Raw genomic sequence first — 19,787 nt, 5'->3', positions numbered from 1 at the left:
ATATAATCCACACTAAGAAATCGATTCCATTATCATTAATTACCTCGTAAAACGCTTTGTATTAGTGGAATTTTACGAACTTTACATAGGGTCGGATATACGTTCTCAAACTTTTCAACCTTGCAAATGAATAACTAATAGCCCCACTATTCGAAATGTCTCCCCGGAATAAAACAGATTGACCCTTTAGCACCAGGCGGTGACCTCCTAATCTATCGGCTTGATAGTATTGGGGACATAACTGGCATAAATAGCGAATGTAGAATTTCACTGCGGTGGTTCTTTAAAAACCAAAAGTTTGATCGTCAGAATTATGTATTTCAAGATACCATGCCAGATTCGTACCCCTGTGTATGGTACCCCTAATTGTATGCTCTACAAAGCTGATTTTAGTGACTGTCATGCCACCTAGGTAGACTACCAATGCAGGACATTAAAATATTAATAATCGGTGTCGACGTAAAAATACAACCAGTTTTCCGTTATCACTAAAGCCTAAAATGGGGAATAATAAATAAATAAAATATAAGTGCAACAAAAACTTCATATTTTTAGAGGCAAACAGATAATAAATTAGAACTTGTTCTTATTTTGCCACATTCATCACGTGATTGTGGATCAGATAGGCCAACCGATGGTACAGACAAAGCGGCCTGTTGCGTCACCTAAACTTCCTCCTGAATAAACAAAGAATGTGTCTATCAATTTATTCCACTGAAACTGGAGAATCTCAGAAATTGTAAATTTCGCTAAAAAAGAAATGAAAAACAATTGGATACAATTAACTTGATTTACAGTGCTACGCTGGACTGTGGTGTTTCCGATAAACCGCTTGGTGATTTCCTCTCTGAGGTTACTATTTTTACTCGCCACCAAAAGTCCAGTGTTTATAGGGTTTGCTGTGACTGTTGAAATAACTCGACCAAGACTTGATTCGATATCTTCTAGAAAATTGCATTTGTTTTTGAAGTAATATTACAAAGCGTTTACATCTGTCATTCTACGTGTTCTAATTTCGTGAGACAAAAAAACCCTGGCTTTGTGAATACAATAAAAACCCGGTGATTCGAAAATATGATATCCCTGTATAGTTCAACTGACTTGGAGAAAACCCCAGAAATCTCGACTTCACAAGTTGGAACACGACATTGCTCTCACTGGCAACTTGAGAAATTAACACAACTATATTTTGTTGTACAGGGAAATAAACAGAACATTGGACAGCAGACTTGACCCTTCGGTGCTTACAGCATACGCGAAGAGAAAATAAAAGCACTGTTTTCCGTTAGCTGATCATTTGTGTACAGCCGTGTTAGATCAGGCAATATACAGCGGTAAACTGTGCCCTTCTGAGTGCTATCGCGTGAAAATCCGGCTCTTTGACGTCCACTAAACAACTGACGCCCTATCAAAAATGCGCTTCTCTTGAGTACCCAATAGTTATTTTAGGCAAACTGTATTGCATTTGTTTATAATGGCATCCAAAAACCACAATTCAGCCGTCTCTAATAAATTTCCAGAATGAAATGCGTGAGGAACGTCTTTTCATCTTTGAAAAACTAATTTACTTAGGTTCTCTACCTTTCCCTGGAAATTCCAAATCAGTCCTGAAAAGCTTGTTTCTTCCTGTCATTTTATGCTGTAATATTATATGCAAAAATGCCCAGTAAAAAGAATCGTTCATAGAAAAGAAATTTGGAAATTTCATAAGCACACATCAAAGTTTTTTTTCTTAATTTTTCCTGTTACCTCCGATTTAGTTGGCAGCAAGGAAGAACACCGCATATTATTTGTGAAATCGAATTAAGTGTTCATCAAAACTGACGTTCCGTGATACCGTACCCAGTTTTTGGAACTTCAGTATACACAAACATTGTTTACTCCGCAAAACGTCTCTACAATGCTCAGCTTCACACTGCGATGAGCTTTATGGCAGCAGCAATAACCATTTAAAATTTTGTGTCACTTATTGGTTGCGTTATCCAAAAAGGTGGATTTAGTCGCATGCTTGTCTAGTAAACCTTGCCACAGTGTAAAGATATGTAAATATGACAACAGATTCAACTGCTATTAAAAATATTGGCCGACATTTATAACATGCAGGTAAACCATCTGATAATCATCACACTTTGAGATTAAAAACTCACGGCAGTTTTGATTTTGTGGCATTAAAAAAGTGGGTTGCTAGCTTAACTGATTATCCTTAGTTATTTAAAAAAATATTGCCGGACATTGCTCAACAGTCGGGCAATCTACCGATAAGTTTCAGTGTATGGTTAGCTAGCTAACAAGTGGGAGGCAAAACACAGATTGATGGATTCTCATCAAGCTTATTTGGGAATCCTCATTACGTATTTATTACCAAAGTTTTAGATTAACTAGCAGATTCTAGAACTATAAACTATTTGCAATATCCCGAAAAATGAAATCGACTGGGCTGCAATTTTTATATGGATGGATCAGTGAAAAAAGGTACAACAAGATAAATCCAGACGACTTGCTATTTAGAAGTGAAGAGAAAACAACGAAACAGTTTTTATCTTCAGTTCATTTTAACGTTCAATATGACCTATGCTACCTTGATAATTGGTTTTATTTTATTCATTACCTTAGATTCGTGGAATCATACCCACTTGCATCGCCAAAACACAGAGTGAAATGGAACCGCATAAAAGCTTCTGTCATTATAGACAGACGAGCATGCTGTTTACAAACTGGAAGAATTGTAAAATATTTGGAGAAGCCACAAGCATATTTTGAAAAAGAATTAACTGTGACTATAGATTGTGCAACCATCCACAGCCAGGTTTTGTAAAGTGACCCATGACTGTTGCCATAATGAGTATCTTCAAAAACACCCCCATAAATGCTCGATTCAAATCGTTCCATGACCTTAAAACTGCTAATTTGTGTTATCCCTGGAAAAATCTGCCGAACATCTTGAGATTAACTTGAAAATCGATTTACAATTGGACTAGGAGCAAGATTTGATTAAATCCGGGGTTCTTTGTGTCAGAATCTATAATTAATCTGCTAACGCACATGCGAATAATAAAGCAACCAAACGAATGCGATACTTTAAGAAACAAACACAGCTACAGAGTTATCCACCTATGTCTGCAGTGTTTTGCTAACACACAATAACAGTCTGAGTAAAACCAGAGGACGAATAAGGATCATGTATAATTAAATGGTGTATTTTTCGTCACATAAATTAAAATCCGTCCCATTTATCGGATTGCTCGCCACGTCAGCTATAGACAAAGTTTTGTCTCAAAGTCTTCACGAAATTTTGTCAAAAAGAATATTGCCCACACAAAATTTCCAAATACTAAAATATCACTATACCCACTTTATAATATTACGTAGTTGCTGTTAAAAGCCGGAACCATGTTTTTGGTGGACAGCCCCGCTTTAGACTAAAAGTTGGATGCGAATTGCCACCCTAGCAAAACTAGATTAGTCGGAAAATTTGCACTGGATAAAACTCTCCTAGGTTCTGCGCATTTGAGAAAAACTAGTTATGCTATCGAAAACCTCGCACACAGAATTCCTCCAACCTTTTCATTAGTATTTTGCATACTGTTTAGAAACAGCAGCAAGTAACGCCAGACCGACTGAGGAAAATCATTTCGGAACGGTCCTACAACGCGAGATTCCAGGTACTATTCTATGAGGTAATAATTGGAGCCAATGCAGCAGAGATGCACTCCGTTTTGTGCCTTATTGCGCATTAAAAAATACCGTAACGATGACACAAAGAAAAAACAACTCTAATTTTCCGCAGTGGTTATCAATCGTACGTGAGTGAGTGTTCAGCTGGTGTCAAAGCTGCTCATTTAGGTATTAAGTATCAACCTCATTCCACTCCGGCCCCCCCTCCGATAATAAAACCCAGTAGCCAAACAGAAACAACAATTACGCTTTCCTCATCATAACTTCGAACCAACACTTAGCCAACTGTCGTAGCACTCCATAAAATAGGGCCTACCATTTTGGCATCGAATAATAGCTTCTGTCCTTGCATTTGTAAACCGACCCTTCTGTTATCTTCAGTATTCGGTTACAGCTAAAAACGCCTTTACATCTCTGACACACACAACGTGTTGAAAGTTGATGTTTCTTTCAGTCTACGCGGAGGCTCCTTTCCAAGTATTTCATATGGGTGTGGGCCTCATCTAAATGATTGTTAGTGCCGTCGCATCGCTACCCATCTTCGCTTTCGCAATCGTCTCTAGAATATCTGAATACCTGGGCAGTTGAAACGGTCATTCCTGATACGATTTAACAGTCTCTGATGATGACCAAATGCGGACTGCAAGATTAACTCCTTCCAACTGATCATTGTTGTATCTTTCAGTCATCTCCTCAGCCATCTCAGTAGGTGGGCAATATGAGATTTGATTACGAGCTGATGAGTAAATTGCCACCATTAACCTTTTACCAATCAGTTTATACAACCTACCAACCAGATGAGTAGTACGCTTCTCCCTCTAGGTTTTTGCTCCATATAAAATGTTTGACAAATGTTCATCAAAACTGCATGTGTATGTTGTCCCAAAAAGATGTCGGACTATGGCCCGGATACTGATGAGTGATTAGAATGCTTTACAAAAAATGGCCTCATGTAGAGAATCATACATTTTTCACATGCGCTCAAATGTCGGAAAATTTGGTTAGAGATTGCTTTTGGTACCTTTTAAAACTCAATATTTCCGGGTGAAAAGAAAATGAAAGTCATCCCTTGGCTAGAAACCCTAGGGTTCTGAATTGGAAACCCTGGTCGCGTTAAACAGTTCTTATATTTACCTTGAATATTTGGCACCGTTGGTCCAGCCGTCTTCTGACTTAGTACAGAGTACTGTACCTGGTGCATGGTCAGACCCGATAAAATCTTTAGAGCTACAGACATGATGGATGCCCTATTACTGAGACAAGCGAAGGCTTGTTGGGGCCGATATTGAAAAATCGGTTGATTTTATCTGCGAAATAGCGAATGATTCAAGCCCAACAGCTTCCTGTTTGACGGACCAGTTTAAGAGAATGTCAACAGCGGGGGACGCTTCTCTTATTAAAGACTTAACACAGTGATATTGTGGTCCTATTCACGAGGTGAACGAAGAAAGTTGGATGTACAGACTTAGCTACTTCGAACTCTTCTGTTGTCAAAGGCTTCCATACATTTTTGAGAAGGGATACTTGTTTCAAACCAATGGTTGACTGAGACAGAAACTGCCCCAGATGAGACCTATCTGTCCCCAGCAACTTAGAAAAGCAAGCCTTATGGTGGCTAAGGTTTATTCTTCTCCGCCCACCGCTCTGGAAGCATTATTGGGGTAGGTGTGTATCGATTTGCAGCATTAACACCTTGTACTAAATCTTAAACATTCTACGACTTAAACAAAACAATACTCTACCAAAATCTTTAATATGATGTTGGAATACTTAAGAGGCTGTCAAGACACTGGTATCAACGGATACATTTAACTTGGCTCCCGCTTATTTTGGTTTCTTCATTTCGAAGTCACCACGGTGAATTACCTACTCAAGTGGGTGAAGTATTTTGGTTTCTTTTGTTCAGGCAATTACTTCTGTCTGGTAAGCATGCAAAATGTACGAAAAATGCCTCAACGATAGGAAATGCAAAACAAAAGCAGAATGTATTGAAGCTTGGGTGGGTTGCAAATTTCAGCCGCAGAAATTGTACTTTAGTTAGCGGTCCTGTATTGGCTTTACACACAAATGCACAACCCAAACGCAACAACCGACAATGTGCAACAGAATTGAGCGTAAGACGGAAAATTCAATATTTTATTGTAGCAGAAAAATAAGGAAAATAATTTTCCAGCGTTTGTTTGCACGCTGTCTGTAATTTAAAAGCGCTGTTGATAGCCCAGCTTCATTGTAAAATACGAAAACAGAACGAAAAGGAAACCATTTAAAACACATATGGCGCGAGCATAAAAATGTAAAGATTTCATTTTCATAATTTTCACTCACACATGTTTGCAGAAACTCTTCAGTTGGTTATATTGTCATCGATGTTGGGTTGTGGTGTGTGTCCAGTTCTACGCAGAGAAATTTGATGCCCAGAACGCGATATGCTTCTAACAAAAAAATTAATAAACTATTTGTTCTTCCGCTGTTTTTCCTAGCATGTAAGAGATAGTGGAGTAGACGCTGCATGGGGTTGCCCTCAAAATCCACGATCCATCAAATCAAAGTTCAGGCTCAAAGCAAAAAACTGTTTTTAATTGAAACTACCGATCTCCATCCTTGCAGCCATTAAAGCATATACTCTGGTGGCAGTATTGTGCTCTTTATTATTTCTAAGGTCAGTTGCAGATGGTAAGGTCCTTGTTATTTGTATGGGGAGGTTGATGGATCTGCTCATCAAGATTTCGTCCAGTAAATGAAACCACTCGACTCCGGAAAGCCGAGAGACGCGGTACAGTTGTTTGACCGCCGGCATTGTGTCCCTCAAAAACATCCAGAGCAATACAGAACAGCCACAATCCTGTTTGAACCATTTGATCATAAGCACCTGTTTAGAATTATAATTAAATGCTTAGCTGGCTGCCTAAGTTATGATTTTCCAGGGGGAATGTTTACCCACCGAATTAAGCACCGTGTTTTCTGAGCCACTAAGTTTTTTGAGCGTGTGGAGATTTTGAAATTTTTGGACAAACACCTGAGTCGGCTAATGTCGAAATGCTGGAAAGCACAGTAAATATGTTTCTTTCCTACTGGGCAATATCCTCATTGTACGTCTTGCAGACATATGGGTAGAAATGAATCCACAAATCCTCGGCTAACATTCCCTGTCATCAGTGCTACTTAGACTGTGCATCACCAAGCAGCCAAAATCGTGAACTAGATCTATTTTTCACCATCACGCTGTTCAACACGGGAGTGCGTGAACGTTCCTTCTGATGCATCTTTTACGTGGAGGAATCTTGTCACTAATGACGCACCAATAAGCTGGATAATGGTTAGGACTGAAATGCTTCTTGTCTAATTTAGCGGAATATTCATAACCTCGAGCACGTTTCTGAACAGAAATTTCGGGTCAAAATTAAAGAATTCATCCATGTACCGAGAGCTGGCTTTAAAGATAAAACGATATCTTGAATTTCAAAGAGCTACTATACAAGCATTTCTTAGGTACAGAGCCTAAACGTGTTTATAACCTACACAAATTGATAAATGTTTTTTTGTTTACTGATTGTATTTTCTGCTTGTTGTATCCTCAGGGTGCTTTTCAAAAAAACATTCACACCAGGGCTTTTAACGAGCTCTCAATGGCATATTTACGTCAATGTTTATTCTGGTAAAAAACATCACAACATATAACTCCCAATTTATGCCGTATTATTCTGTTTCATTTCATTCCATTTCATTCATCTCCAAGACTACAGAGCTCTCACGTTTTCGAAAATTGGTGTTAAAACAGGATTGGCTGACTAAAACAACCTTTCAAACAAATGCGGTGAAATAAGCACACGTGATTTACTCAGCCACGGCTGCTCCAGTTACTAGAATGTGGACAAAACTTACTGATCCTGTCTTTGGCCTTACAAGTCAAGTTACAAAAAGAAGCCTGAAGTGCCTCATGACATATTTTCCACATTGAAAATATCCAGCTAGCTGGTTAACCATGTAATTCACTATTTGAAATTTTAACCTGCAAAAGGTTGGAGATAGTCCTGACAAACAACCCAGTAGGACAATGGTGGTGCACTTTTTAGTGGCGAATAGTTGGTAGCTCAGGTACCAAGCTCGGTGAACAAATCGACAGCTGCTTAATCAGCTATCAAATGTTTTTTACAGTCAGTTTATGAATTTTAATCACTCGATTTTGAGATAAAACATGGATTAAATGGACCAACAGACAATTAGCAGATTAATATTGTACTTTTAGGGCCTGTGTATACTACTGCACAAGACATTGTGGAAGTTCAAGCTAACTACATATTGGCATACTCACCTGGAACAGGGAAGCCACTGTAATTTATAAAGCTCATCTAACGCTTAAGTGCTTACACACGCTATTCTGTGAGTAACTTGTTAGCAGCCACACACGTTCTAATATTTCCGATAGCGAACACTTTTGTGTTCTGGTTTAAAATTTAGGTTTTATTTTGTGCTGTGGTGACACAAATGTCTATCTAACCAAAAAACAAGCAATACCTAGTTCTTTCATATCATTTAACAATTTTTCTATCAAGAAGTTAATATTACCGTAAGAAACGCGAAAAATCAACTAATTCAATAATATAAACCAACATACCCACGTATTCGTTTTCATCAATAATTGAAGTTATGCCATGGCCATAAATTAACCGGTTTATCCCGATTGGTCGGAACGTAGGTCTTATCGATTGAACTTGACCACAATCGAACAACGACAGAATATAGTTTGCGAGAAAATTAATGTTATTGATGTAAACTGAATTACTATTGACAGACAACCTAACAGGGTGTTTATGGGCATTGCTTAAGGCTGTTAACTTTTGGGAAGCACCATGATTCTTTTCATTAACCATAAAAACGGTAGCGGGTGAGGACTCCTGTCTACCGATTTCAATTCCCTACAGATAACAGTCTTCAAAATGCTTTGATGATAATTTTGCTGCCATGCTGTCCAAATGAAAAATCTCATTAGTCTCGAAAGTTACGGTTATTACACAATAATATATCTGCATCACATGCGATCCGCTAGTATTCTTTTGAATTGAGGCAAACTTAAATAATGCAAGTTATCCATCCAAACTCTGATGCTATATGGTACTTTGTCTCACGCTTCTACAACTCTACCTGCATTGTGCTAACTCATGGACTTGAGTCCAAAGATACACCAGTGAAATCTTTTCCAGTATAGTAGAATAAGTAGTTCTTTTTGAGCTTTTGTCTGTTGCATGGTATGAGACATGTGACGATAGGAACTCCAAGAACTTATATTCTTCGGTTCATCGGGTATCATCGCAGTTTTTGGTTAAAAGGCTAAAGAACAAAGCAAAGCAACTGTTCTACTACGTAACTGAAGCAAGCTCAAACAAACAAGACAAAGATTATCACTGTGTTCATGCATAGTGCTTGTAAACACATTACACTTTGTGAATTTTTGTAAGTTTCAGTAAACGAAGACATCGTGTGTTTCGTTTTCTACATTTGAATTTGTCCCATTATCCGTCGATACTCTTTTTCCTCTGCCACTTACGTACAGCACATTTGAACAGTTTTAGCATCATTCAAACGTACGTGCGTGAGCGCAGTCCTGTTGGATTGAGGTGCTTCTGTACTTTATACTTCTCTGCGCCGTGTGATTGCTAACAGAACACCGTACTTTGGAACCAACTTTACATTGATTCATAAACTATCACCGATAAATGGGAGCATAAATACTAAACGTTCTGCCTTCTGGATATAGTAACACCAAGGAAGAATTAAATAACAAGGATCAGAGGCATGTTACTACCAATGGACTCATCAAACTAGAGCGTTAGAGGGTAAATACTCACTATGATATGGGTATGACCTAACTCTGAGAAGTTCATCTCCAGAGGAGACGGTTCACCTGCCTAACACTTTTCCGAGCACGGGACACGATACATGATTCACAGTAGCAGGTCAGTTGGTCAACTTGACCGTTTAGGGCAGAAAAACGTTTATATGTGCAAGCATGCAAAACCCAGAATTGCTCCCATTTGTCTGGAAAGAAAACCTTTAAATTGCCAAACACCACAACCCCTTCAAAAGCAATTTTATTTAAATGAGACTGGGGAAGAATTGCGCTTAAACCTACAAATGCTTCTTCGGATAAAACTAGAAATGACATCCTTATCATCGCAATTGACTAGAACAGTATGACAAACTGCAAGGATTGCAATAATCAGCACACAACATGGGAATTTGGTGTCAGTCGGCATCCTTATAATCTTACTCTATTCGCTAACTGTATCAAAGATAACTGATCAGTGATTTTCAGTGTATTGCAGATTTCGGTTTGCGTGTATCTGAATGGCGTTCGAATGGATGGTCAGCAGCATTGCATAGGAGAACTGTAAGGACAGGTGACTTCTGCTTAGAACAACTGATTATTACCTACAACCAGAAACTGTGAAATCTCTTCTCACTTCTAGCAGTCGGTTCGCTTATATTCATAACTCGCGTCTTTAAAAGGAAAAAGCTACTGCACTGGAATCTCCCAAGAAAATCAAACCATTCCCAGAAACTATAAGCTGAGATGATCTTAGACAACCACGCTACCCCTTCCCAGAAACAGAGCTTTCAAATTCACTGGACTATACTCAAAACGTCCCAAGAGCAGCCTGCCTTGGAGTTACCTCCACCTGTCTCTCAAAATCAGAAATGCCGCCTTGCAAAATAACTTGGCCATTTTACATTTTGATTAATGTGGCTCGAACAAACAGATGAGGGATGTTCCTCTCTACATACCTCATGCATTTCAGTGTTTAATGGAAAACCATGATCATTAACTGACTAGTAAACCCTAAACCTCAACAATGCAGGTGATTTTGGTGAACTGCTTTCGCCTGAGTAACTTTAGTTGAATGAAGATTAAGCGCCTGTTTCTCTTCATGTCTCCGGTCAGCTAAAAACAGTTGGATGCTTCAAGATGCGCGAACATTTCTATAAGGTTTGCAGGATAATATACATGCCTAAAAGAAATCAAATCTAATGCAACCATCCTCTGAAAAATGTCCGCTTTGCGGATTTCCCTCTTGGCTTTCCCTTCATAACAAAAAAATTCATACCCACGAATAGGCATCTCTCACTGATTTACCAAATTATTCTGGTTAGGACAACTAACAGAGGATCAAGCTGTTTGACCTGCATCTGTTACAAACGCACTGAAGCTGAGGTGACGGAATTTCTCTTATGTTGTTGGCTGTATCAACCAAATATTCCGTCTAAAATCCCCATATGCCAACTTCAATGCCAAATTAGGAGTGTACTTACATCTCTACATGTACGCCGGATAAAAATCATTACTCACAGCATTAATCTTTCCCAGCTTGACTAATAACCTCCATGTCGGCTGATTTCATAAAATCATAGATCCATTCAAATCGGTGGCTTAGTGACATACGTGGAAAGACATAAAAGGCGTCTTTCCTAAGTTCAAAGACTGAGCGTAATCTGCTACCTCAGCAGGTAATCCTAAAGAATGGATGAGTATTTAGTCTGTCCTATCTGGCCGTTTATAATATGAAATGACGAATCGCAAATACATTCGAGATAACGTTGCGATAGTTCGAAATCTTGGTAGCTTCTATTCACTTGTTAATCAATGCTGCAGTTCGCAAGCGTAATGGGCCTTGAAGTCAACCTTAGCGTACTGCCCTCAACATATGCCCAGAACCATTACCGCGCCAGACTTTGATCATGCTGCCAGGTTGATAAGTAGAAGGAGATAAATTACCAAATTAGCGGTGATTAGAAAGTGTCTGTGAAACTAAAACTAGCCTGAAACTTTAGCTTACATTCACATCTTATTCTCTGTTTGTCTCTGTCTGCTATCAAGTCAGTGCTTGTTCACCAAAGCAAAACCCAAAAAGAGTGAATTGTAAGCATATAGATTATCAAATTAATAGCTTGTTAATGTTAATGTTAAGTCAACAGGCACCACCAACTTAACCCGACTGGTGATTGAACGTTTTTGGTCAGTTAAGCAAATAGATCAAATTTCTCATGGCTGACGGCAGACTAGTCTACTATTCGAGTAAGACAACGCCGGAACGACAGGAGCCAAACAATCCTATATGGACTTCTGTGGCCTGGGGACCCATCTAGCTCATTCTCCCATCCGTACGAAAATACCTTTGAGGTGAAATATTGAAGTAAGTTATTTGCGTCTACACCAAACATGACAGGACAGCGCACAAGATAGCGTCTTTTTTTGGTCTTTTAATTTTAGTATTGAGGTTTAGCTTTTGAAAACTTATGAGTATTATTTGTAGTCTTCTTATAAAATTTCATGTGCTCTGACAAACGAACAGTGTACGATTTTGCTGAATTCTTCAGGAGTCGCGACGGTTAATGGTGAGAGCGTGCTGAATATGCCTATTTACGCAAACCTCACATGATCGGAATATGTAAATTAATCAGGTAAACACTACGTATTTTACTCTGTTTGGCTTAAGATAAAGGCTCTGGTCCTCTGAATTTGTATTTCCTAATGAAAGACAGAAATTCGCAGGTAATGTCATCTCAACTATCCGAACTGATAGGTGGCGTGTACACACAAAGGCCCCAGAGGACAAATAATTGCAATAACAGTCAGAACTTCGGGTAAAATGAATTGTTTTTCTGAAAATAATGGTGTCTTTTTGGGGACTATCAAACAAAAAGTAATTTTCACGGTGGCCGAAAGAAAAATAGGTACTCAAAGGGAAAATTACTTAAATAATCAGGACCATGGGTCTTCCTACCTTTGTTAGAGATGATCAGTCCCCGGCCCCTCCAGCCGAATTCAAGTTCTATTAAACTAGCTGAATATTCAACGACAGCGATGCCGACTTTCTGCATATAAAATTTAGAGCGTTTCATGTCACCACTAGTACCTGTAAAATGGTTGAACATTAGAAAGACGCTCTTATCGGAACTACGCATATAAAAAAAAATAAGTTTTTTACCTCATTGAAATCGAACCTGAACCACGAGAAATGTGAGGAAATAGTTTATCATCAACTAATTTTCATAAGCTATGGTAGGCTTTAACAGCAACGTGCTGGGTTGTTTTAAAGCAGTCAAACATTTTTCCTAGGCGGTTAACTTTTATCCTTGTCTGACAATTTAATAATCCGTGGTTTTAGAAAGCTGAACAAAAGAGCATCATAATTATGAAAGTTTCTTCTATGTGCTCGATAATTTTTGACGATTTTTGCTGTCTTTGTTCTTTCCTCAGAGGCAGTGTTGCACTTTTCCATGAGAGTAGACTATTCCGATCCAATAGCAAACCCCTACCTCATTGAAAGTAGACACCAGAGGTTCACAACCATTTTGATAGTAGCAATTTTGTAAGAATTTATAAATAACTTTACAGCAAATCAATTTCGACTATTTATGAGCAGTTTGGAGCTCTGTACAATTTGTTTTCCACCGTAATCATTTGCGTACAGTCCCTTTTCTAACAATGTATGGTTATTTTGGCCATTCTGTCCCAAAAGTAGGACAGTGGACTGAAGTTTCCTTGCCGCTTTGGCACCTCAGCGCACACTTCTTTGGCCGTTCATGAATTTGTGATCCTTAAACCTGGTACACGAATCGAGCATATCCAATTACTTTATCAGCAAATGGCGGACGCTCCTGCATTATAGATGCTGGACAGATGAACATGTTCGCACTTTGAGGGATGTGAAGATTGGAAGCAACTTAGTGAACTTATGGATATATTGGATACGTGCATTGAACCGCTTGTCAGCATTAGGATTTTTCCGAGTATCATCTTCGTCATGGATCTGGGCAACTTCGAGCCCCTAATTATCGATCTTGGCGGGGCAGTTAAAATTGAATCAGAAGCGTCTCAGGAACCAAAGTGATAACTGTCGACAAAGTAGTGGTGCACAAAAGAACGCCCTCCTGCGCACGGTAACAGTTCGTAGGAAGAACGTTTTTGCATAGTAATTTTTTGTAGTTAGCTAAGTGCTTCTCCGTTTAAAATTCCCATAAAACGATTCGACTTTTTAGAAACTTACGCTTTGTCGCTCACAAAGATGATTTTCTGCTATCTTCAGCACCTTAGTACATTACCGATCGATATGATTGTCTTTTGATTCAGTTACAAATAGAGTTTAACCATTACCAATAGACGGTAAAAATGTGGATGCCTCAAGAGAACACTAATTTACAAAATAAGTTGTCGTAAAGGTAAGGCACAACTACAGTTTGGCTGAATTCATCGCTCACAATGTTCCTCAACCGAGCTTGCCACAACGAGGCCGCTTCGCGTTTTATTTGACACTATATTTAAGGTATCAAAGTGATTTTCTTGCTAAGCAATTTCTTGGAGGACCAGTGAAAACATCTGGGCAGCCCACCACCGATCAAATCTTAACCAACCGATCAGTTAAATTGGACCGGTATAACAAAATCCCCATACTGATATCAAAATTCACGCATTATTCTCCATTTTGTCCCTGAAATCTCATGTTTTAAAAGAAATTTTATAAAGTCATGTGCGTTACAACATACAAGCAGAGCCTCGGGGACATGAAAGGCTCGTTCTAAAAAAAACATGATTATTCTTATAATAGTGGGGAGAATAAATAGCTATTAAATAACTGGTCAGTGTACATTTATAAATACATACATCATAAATGTTTACATTTCAGTAGCCCTAGAATTTGACGGACGTTTGATTACACATTAAGTTTCTTCTTTACGAGATAGTCAAAACGAGTTTTTGGTAAGCCACCAACCCTTACTAAGCACTGTCCGATAACATCTTATCCGAATATCAGATTACAACAATGGGACTGTGTCCACAAAAGCATTTGCAAACTAATGTTGGGCCAGCACATTTGTATATCCATTAACCTAATAGCGACAAAAATTACTGCAACAGCAAATATCGGCCAGATTTATCCGACATATCCACACCTTAATTTTCAGCCGACGATATTCGTTCAGAAGACTGCGTCGACAAATCTGAGCAGTCGCTGACTGAGTGACTGAATATACTGAAAATTATTGAAATGTCGACCAGTAGGCCATACCGATAATGGAAGCACACGTTATAGACAACGACAAAATGAAGAATATACGTGCCTCAACATCTTCCCCTCGATATCCTTTACCAGTTATGACAGGGACAGTGGACACACTTTGAACACCATATAAGGACAACTTAATGTTTATTTCATTGGAGATCGGTACAGCTGTACAATAAAGCTGTAAATTGGAAACATAATCTATCCTGCCTGTGAAAGATCAGGAAAGTAAATTCAGTAAAAATACGTAGATTGAGGAAATTTCTTCCGTAAGTGACTGTCTATAGCGAAGGCACCATAAATAATTGAAATGCAAGAAGGAGTCATGCATTCTCCCGTCGGTTCTTCAAAGGCTTCAATTCATTGCTTTACCAAAATTCGTACGCTGTTTGTGTTGTAATGCAGGTCAAACGACGTGCAACGTTTTAGCTAACTGATTCGCAGTAATCGGCTTGTCTTTGCAGCACATGTTTCCTGCCACAAAAGTGTCTATGGGAGGGCTGCGAGACAACTTTAGCTAAAAAAATACTTCTGACGAGTTATCCAGGTCAGCATACACAAAGGTTTCCAAACTTTTGATTGTAGGGCAGCTGATATCATCATTCTGCCGCATAACAGATGGTTTGTATGACATTAGTCTGGCTGCAATTAACTAGACGTCATTTTTATCCATTCAAACAGACGAAGATCTTCCACCAGGCACCGTACGTTTTGTGCTTTATTCATTTCATAGTACTTCCAGTGGATAAGTAGCTGAAACTTTACCGATATTTTTATCCAAAGTAGTTCCTATTGCAGTTTGTCCAAACCTAAACTTTTGTCAGGTAATGAATTTCCGATTATTTAGGCAGTTACTCAACTTCCATTAAGCCTTATCGCTTTAAGATGGCAAACGAATGTACGTGGGACTTTTGCAATTTTGACGTTCCATTCCTCTGCCGCCGTATATTGTCTCAAATGTCTCCTCACGAACTGCTCTGAACAGCCAATTTTTATCTATTTTTCGGATGTCCCCGAAGTCGGCATCCATCTTTTTTATTCGCAACGATCCTACGGGTTCCGTGGACCAAATATCTTTTGTGACACTTTTTCGTATTCTGTTGAAATCGATCAAGTGACCAGGCCATATGTGTTTTCTGCAGTGATTCATCCTACCTTGTATCCAACGAAACTCTGAGAAACAGAAGTTCTGATTCAACTCTTCCCCCACCGGTGAAGCCCAACACGATGTAGAAAGGGTTAAGAAGCGTATTTAGTTGACACTTTCCGATATGCGAATCAAAATATCCTTCATAGAATGTAAGTGTCCTACAGTTTGGTTCTTTAACTTCGTTGCCCGTATGAGTATCGGCTGCGGTGGGATGAGGTAGAGAGCCCATGGCGAATTTATCCTTCACAGTTCATGTATTGCCACTAAACACACATTATGTATTCAAAGGTCGTCTAAAAAGTAGTTTTTTTAAAGTCAGTGAGAAGAGTGCAGGAAAAAACGGCAGATTGGCATTACAATTACTCATATAATTAACAAATTCGAAAAAATGCCAATCAGCAAATAAGGACGAGATATATGAGGAGCGTCTGTTTACAACATGACCATTTCGAGAAACTCCGGAGAATCCGAATAAGTCTTGCTATAATATGTGCGTAACTGTTTTTGAACAGCCTAAAGTAATTCTTTTAACCACCAGACGGTTGCACGTCAGGGTGAGCGGCCTAAGTCAATTATTGGCCACAGAAGACGGATAAACCTGTAGATTTTTTAGCGGTCATACGTATAAGCGATGGGTAAGCCATTAAATCCCATCACTTTTGTAATATTATTCTGCAACCGTCTGTCAGACGTCCTGGAAACGCAGTCAATCTTCGTCCCGATATTAAATGCCTCATAGTTTTCTTGGACTTTACAAGGCTTTAATTCATCTGGAGGCATGTCAGCAGCAGTACTTATTTAATTACTTTTATTCGGTAGCAAGTTTCAAAAGCCTTAAGCAGAAAATATTAAATATTATTTCCTCTTTCTTTCGGAGCTTGTTAAGGGGATTTGTTCACACAAACAGTGATTCAAATAGTACTCAAATGGCGAAGCATGCAAGCATTTTATTGCCCAGTGTCCACTCTCCACCCCTGTATCTGAAACAAGGTGTATAGTACTACAGAAATTATTGAACTAATTTGCAGCATTCGTTTATAGTTGCTTATTGCTCGAACGGCTTCCAAAACGTTCAGGAGAATGTTCGAGGTGTTTAATTTTATGTCTAATGGCTTGTGATTACATAGTTTGTACTTGCCAATAAGCAACTTGACAAAGAAGGGCTTTCATCCTTTCAGTTCTAGCGTCCATCGTCGTATGAAGTGGTCCCTAACCGGTTATGTTTGGGCAGCCCATTTGGTAGCTGGTGGATTAAAATGGATCATATTTTGTGTTCGTCAAACAGGTCATCAAAGCTGAATGAAGTGCGTGGCTCCGGGACAAATGAAGCTTGAGATCTACGGCCAGTAGCCCTACAGTCTGTAACAAAACCAAGCATATATTACTGGAAACTGCTTCAGGCTACAAGTGTGTCAGCTTAACATCAGCAGCATAAAGATACTAAAGAGAAAATGTGGTAGCTTACCTAATAACCTACGGATTAATATCGCCCTAAGAGTAGGGAGTGAAATGTAAACGTCCCTCCTCTCTACTCTTCCCTCCTTGACAAACTAACCCGTTAAGAAAATGGAAAGAGAAGTTATCGCGCTGTGCTAACTAGAATTGAACAAATCGTCCGGCTCAGTCAGCCGCAGACTGTTACTAACCAAGATCGAAGTCTTTAATTTTGTACACTTTTTGAATAGAATACTATCTATTGATTAGGCGGTGCTTCATGCAAGTAAGTTCCCAGCTTATGACCATCGAAAAATTGTCGCAGGGGCCAGTCTGTAGGCCTTTGTGTTTCCTTTCCAAGTGAATGATTTAGTCGGAGACAGTAAAAGCTTATAATGTATTTTCGGATGGTCAGAAACCTAATCTGATGGGTTAATCAGATTTTTTGACGGGAATTTCGATCTCATCATACGTTGTGAAGAGTGGAAATATTGCAAAACATTTTCTGGAGGCCGATGGCTTAAATGTGTAGTAAATGTGTGTTAGAAAATGGCGAGGATGGGAATTCAGGCAGTGGCTGATGCATAGAGACTAGCATGACTCCAGTACACACTTACGTAAGGACTAAGTACTAATTTCTGACTTATTTTCCCCAACACTATAGAACGGGATACTCCATGTAAAGGTCATGCAATCTCCGACATTAAACTCATGGAGCTGGATAACTAAACGAAGTAAAGTACAACAGACTGACTTCGAAGAACTTATTGTTGACGCTCGCGTATGATCGTACAGGCAAAAGAATACAGTATACAAGTATACAGTATACAGTATACAGTATACAATACAAAAGAAACGCGCAGCTTGCTGGCAAAGATAAGCATTTGGTTTGTGGAGCCAGTCACTCGCATTTAGAATGTTTCTCATCCGTAAGGATACCATATCCACTGGAACGCCATCAGAGTTGCTACTCCAAGCACTCTTAAAGAGATTCGTAGGCTGGCACCCTTGCAGATGAAATTATATCGGAAGTCTGGGCCATCTGTAGAAGTAAAGATCACTTTTCAGGTACGATTTGAGAAATGTATAGAAACATTCGGTTTGATCACAGAATAAACGTAGCCTTTGATACCCTCCTCTGTTCATATAATTATTGAAGTTAACATACCAAAATCAGTGAATAAATATCAAGTAAAGTGCAGCCGCAATACAATTGGGAAAACAGTTGGTTCAAGCTAACCACCAGGATGGCTTTTGGATGCATACATCCACGCACAGCCGCGCACACCGACCACTATTCAGTCCTCCTAAGGCCATCCAGTTTGTAACTTTAGCCCAGCTGTCTGGTTCTTGTATGAGCCATTGTAGTGTGACTGCAGTTTAATTGGTATTTGCTAATACCCTTGGTCGATTCACCCCCCCCCCGCCCGATTATGTGACCTGAGAAGAAATAATATATTCGTCAACCTGTCTTCTGCAAGTGAAGTAAATCTAGACTACCGTAAACAGCAACAAAGCCTTTGATGGCTTTAAGGTACTGAACTGATAAGCTTGAAGTTCATACTTACAGCCCATAGCTCAACACACTCATGCTCTGAGTAAAACCCTGGCAAATGGAAAGTTTCAAAGTTTTTTCTGAAAAAAATACAATACAGCTTTATCAGAGGGAGTCAATTCACGATACCGGTCCATTACTAAACGGAGTCGACTCCATTTTTCAGAAAAGCAACATCTTGGGAAAATGTCTAGTGATCAGATGAAAGTTGTAAAATCTGCTTGGATTTCTACACTAAATTTACTAACTAAGGAACAATCGTTGACTTTTATCGCACTTGTCGGGTTCTCCGTTCATTAAAACGAACGGAAACTCCATCACGAAAGTCAGTTACATTTTAGGCGCATTCAAACGCGTTGTCCACGTATTTTATCTTAAAATTAATGTCTTAGACCAAGAGAAATCAGTGTTAACTACAAATGTCTCACCCCATGTAGCGCCAGGGATACATTGTGCTTTAGGAATTATCTGGAACTGATTCACAGGTGAACTCATTTTCCCAACACCCCCACGGCTGTAAGCGTAGACTCGGAGGTAGTATCGCTTGTTTGTCTCTAAACCGCGAACGTATCCGAAAGTGTTCAGACCAACGTCTACGTCTGTGAATGTCTGTTTAAATTGCGATCCAACAGGCCAATAGCGGATACAGTATCCTTCGATCGACTCCTCATCCGGTTTGGCCTGGACACCAACCCATGAAACACGTATCGTGTTTGGCATGTCAGTGGCATTGAGAATAACCATTGTGGGATAGTCTTGTGGTGAAATTTTGAATGTCGTCTGCTCCGTAAAGCTCGATTCCAAGCCATCACCCGCTGTATTAAAAAGCTAAAACGAAAAAATGTTATGATCTGGAGAAGAATGCATGGTACAGGATAAAAGATATTGTTGGTGTTAAATTCGCATACCGAGA

The 19,787-nt window shown here is 39.2% G+C and overlaps 1 protein-coding gene across 1 annotated transcript in view; it reads right to left on the bottom strand.

The window, feature by feature from the left end:
* Positions 1 to 18,069: 18,069 nt before the first annotated feature.
* The window catches only part of T265_10050 (hypothetical protein), a gene marked incomplete at both ends in the record, with an annotated part of 35,530 nt that continues 33,812 nt past the window's right edge, over positions 18,070 to 19,787 (bottom strand). Inside the window, 2 exons of the mRNA XM_009176305.1 lie at positions 18,070 to 18,361; positions 19,303 to 19,702. Of these exons, the coding sequence (XP_009174569.1) occupies positions 18,243 to 18,361; positions 19,303 to 19,702 (519 nt within the window). The remainder of the gene's footprint in view (positions 18,362 to 19,302; positions 19,703 to 19,787) is intronic.

The sequence above is a fragment of the Opisthorchis viverrini genome, assembly GCF_000715545.1.
Source record: "Opisthorchis viverrini unplaced genomic scaffold opera_v5_334, whole genome shotgun sequence".
Lineage (NCBI taxonomy): Eukaryota > Metazoa > Platyhelminthes > Trematoda > Opisthorchiida > Opisthorchiidae > Opisthorchis > Opisthorchis viverrini.
Note: the sequence above shows the minus strand (reverse complement) of the source record. Positions and strands in the feature narration are given on the sequence as shown.